The 2,027-nt window shown below is 40.2% G+C and overlaps 1 protein-coding gene across 1 annotated transcript; it reads right to left on the reverse strand.

The window, feature by feature from the left end:
- Positions 1-482: 482 nt before the first annotated feature.
- On the reverse strand, positions 483-1,529 carry SARC_05337 (hypothetical protein; the record flags this gene model as incomplete). Its single annotated transcript, XM_014300813.1, has 4 exons — positions 483-521; positions 775-876; positions 1,081-1,215; positions 1,428-1,529. The coding sequence occupies 4 exons, from the start codon at positions 1,527-1,529 to the stop codon at positions 483-485; spliced, it is 378 nt and encodes a 125-aa protein (XP_014156288.1).
- Positions 1,530-2,027: the final 498 nt, after the last annotated feature.

Here is a 2,027-nt window from a genome sequence, read left to right on the forward strand (position 1 = left end):
ACCGCCAAAATAATGTTCGTATTTCTACTCTACTACCGCCAAAATAATGTTCGTATTTCTACTCTACTACCGCCAAAATAATGTTCGTATTTCTACTCTACTACCGCCAAAATAATGTTCGTATTTCTACTCTACTACCGCCAAAATAATGTTCGTATTTCTACTCTACTACCGCCAAAATTTTCACCGCTGTACAATTTGAAATTGGTCGATGCCAGACTTATTCATCTACACAAGCGAAGAAGAAATTGCGCCGCTGCAATGTAGGCTTGAGTAGCTGTGCTGTGGAACAAATTGAAGAAGAAAAAACGGTCGCTTCGAGATGCATTATATAAAACTATGCACTACTGATGTCAGCCTGATACGATTCGCTGTGTATCATAGCTGCTCAAATTCATTAACATAGTGAGACTGTTTGACATAACTCCCTAACTGCAGCTCCTACATATAAGTTTTATTGATTCACCCTGACGTTCGACTGACTATCTTTTCTTCACTGTTGTCCACCCATCATCTTCTTCCTGCAATGATTGGGTGAAAACAATTACCCAAAAAAATGCAACAAAAGCGCAGAGATGTTTTTCAATCTTTATGCCAACAACAACACATCTGTACGTAAATTCGGCAACATTATGCAGAACTGGCTCTAAGAATATACCTCCAAATATACCAGGTTGTAGATTAACGTTCACAGATGATTTGGTCGTAATGTGACAACGAATAGACCATCAGTTATGCAAGGTACGCAACTCCAATATGCAGTTGTATACTTACCATTGCTGCCTCTTCCTCTGCGCGAGCAGCAGCGGTCTCCGCGGCTTTGGCTTCTGCGGCCGCCGATGCCAGTTTTGCTCGTTGTGCTTCTAAAGCATCATCCTGAGAAAGGCAAATTTTAGAGAAAGGGATAAAAATTTCAGAAGGCATTCAATCAGGTGGAGCTTCAAATTATACTCGCAATACATCCCGTGCACATATATCACAAACACAGCGAATGATAACAAACAGATATTTTAAAAGTACACTCCTTACACCAAAAGAACCACCATAAGGCTGATTTCGCAGCACTATCAGTTTACATACCACGAAATATTCGACGCGCTTTCCAGATTCTGTTTTCTTCTGCAGCTTTTGTTCATACTCGATTGCAGTCTTTTTTATCCATTCCATATCACCAGCGTCAACTTTAGAAATGGCCTCAAAAATCAACTCAGCGACCTGGTTCGACCGATGCCAACACAACCCTCAGTTAACGGCCACGTTGGACACCAGGTTGCATAGGTGCTTTGTATGCGTTGTTTAACACATCACGAGTACCAGGCACATCATCACGGTCACATACAAACGTGCCTACGACTGCAGTATACCACGGGTTTCACACTGTATAGCAAGTTTCTGCTTTTGAACTCGAAAACGATTGTAAAACATACCACACGTTGGCTGCCATCCTCAGCCGTGCAGTTGAAGTCAATCTGTATATATTCATCAAGCATATCCTCTAGGTCATCAATGTCGACTTTTTTACCTGTCATCGGGTGGTTAGTGGTTACACAGGTGGTGAAATTCCTACTCAAAGCAAAAAGCGCAACCAAAACGTAAATCTACAATAAAGTTTCTTTAGGTAGAAGTCTGAGGCGTTAGACCGGTCCAGCTGATCTACGTGCTGACTACACAGCCTATATCGTGCTACATAACACTTGCTAAGTATATATACAATGAGCTGGCAAAACATAGTGCATTCAAAAACAGTAGTGATTTCCAACTAGAATGAAGAACAGTAAGCTTGCGACAAAACAACAGGCCATCATACAACTCTGCACACAACACTAGATAGAAGTGCAATCTAAATTCAAACCATACTAGTTGTATTCCTACATGAAAATAAACGTGAGCATAAAGTATAAAGATTAATATTCGCTGCTATATGTATATATACACAAATGACAATGGAGCGTCATGGAAAAACTCGAAATTATACTTCCACCACAAATAATATAAAGCTGTAAAGGTGCTAAGGATATAATATATAT

Source organism: Sphaeroforma arctica (assembly GCF_001186125.1).
Source record: "Sphaeroforma arctica JP610 unplaced genomic scaffold supercont1.336, whole genome shotgun sequence".
In the NCBI taxonomy this organism is placed as follows: Eukaryota; class Ichthyosporea; order Ichthyophonida; genus Sphaeroforma; species Sphaeroforma arctica.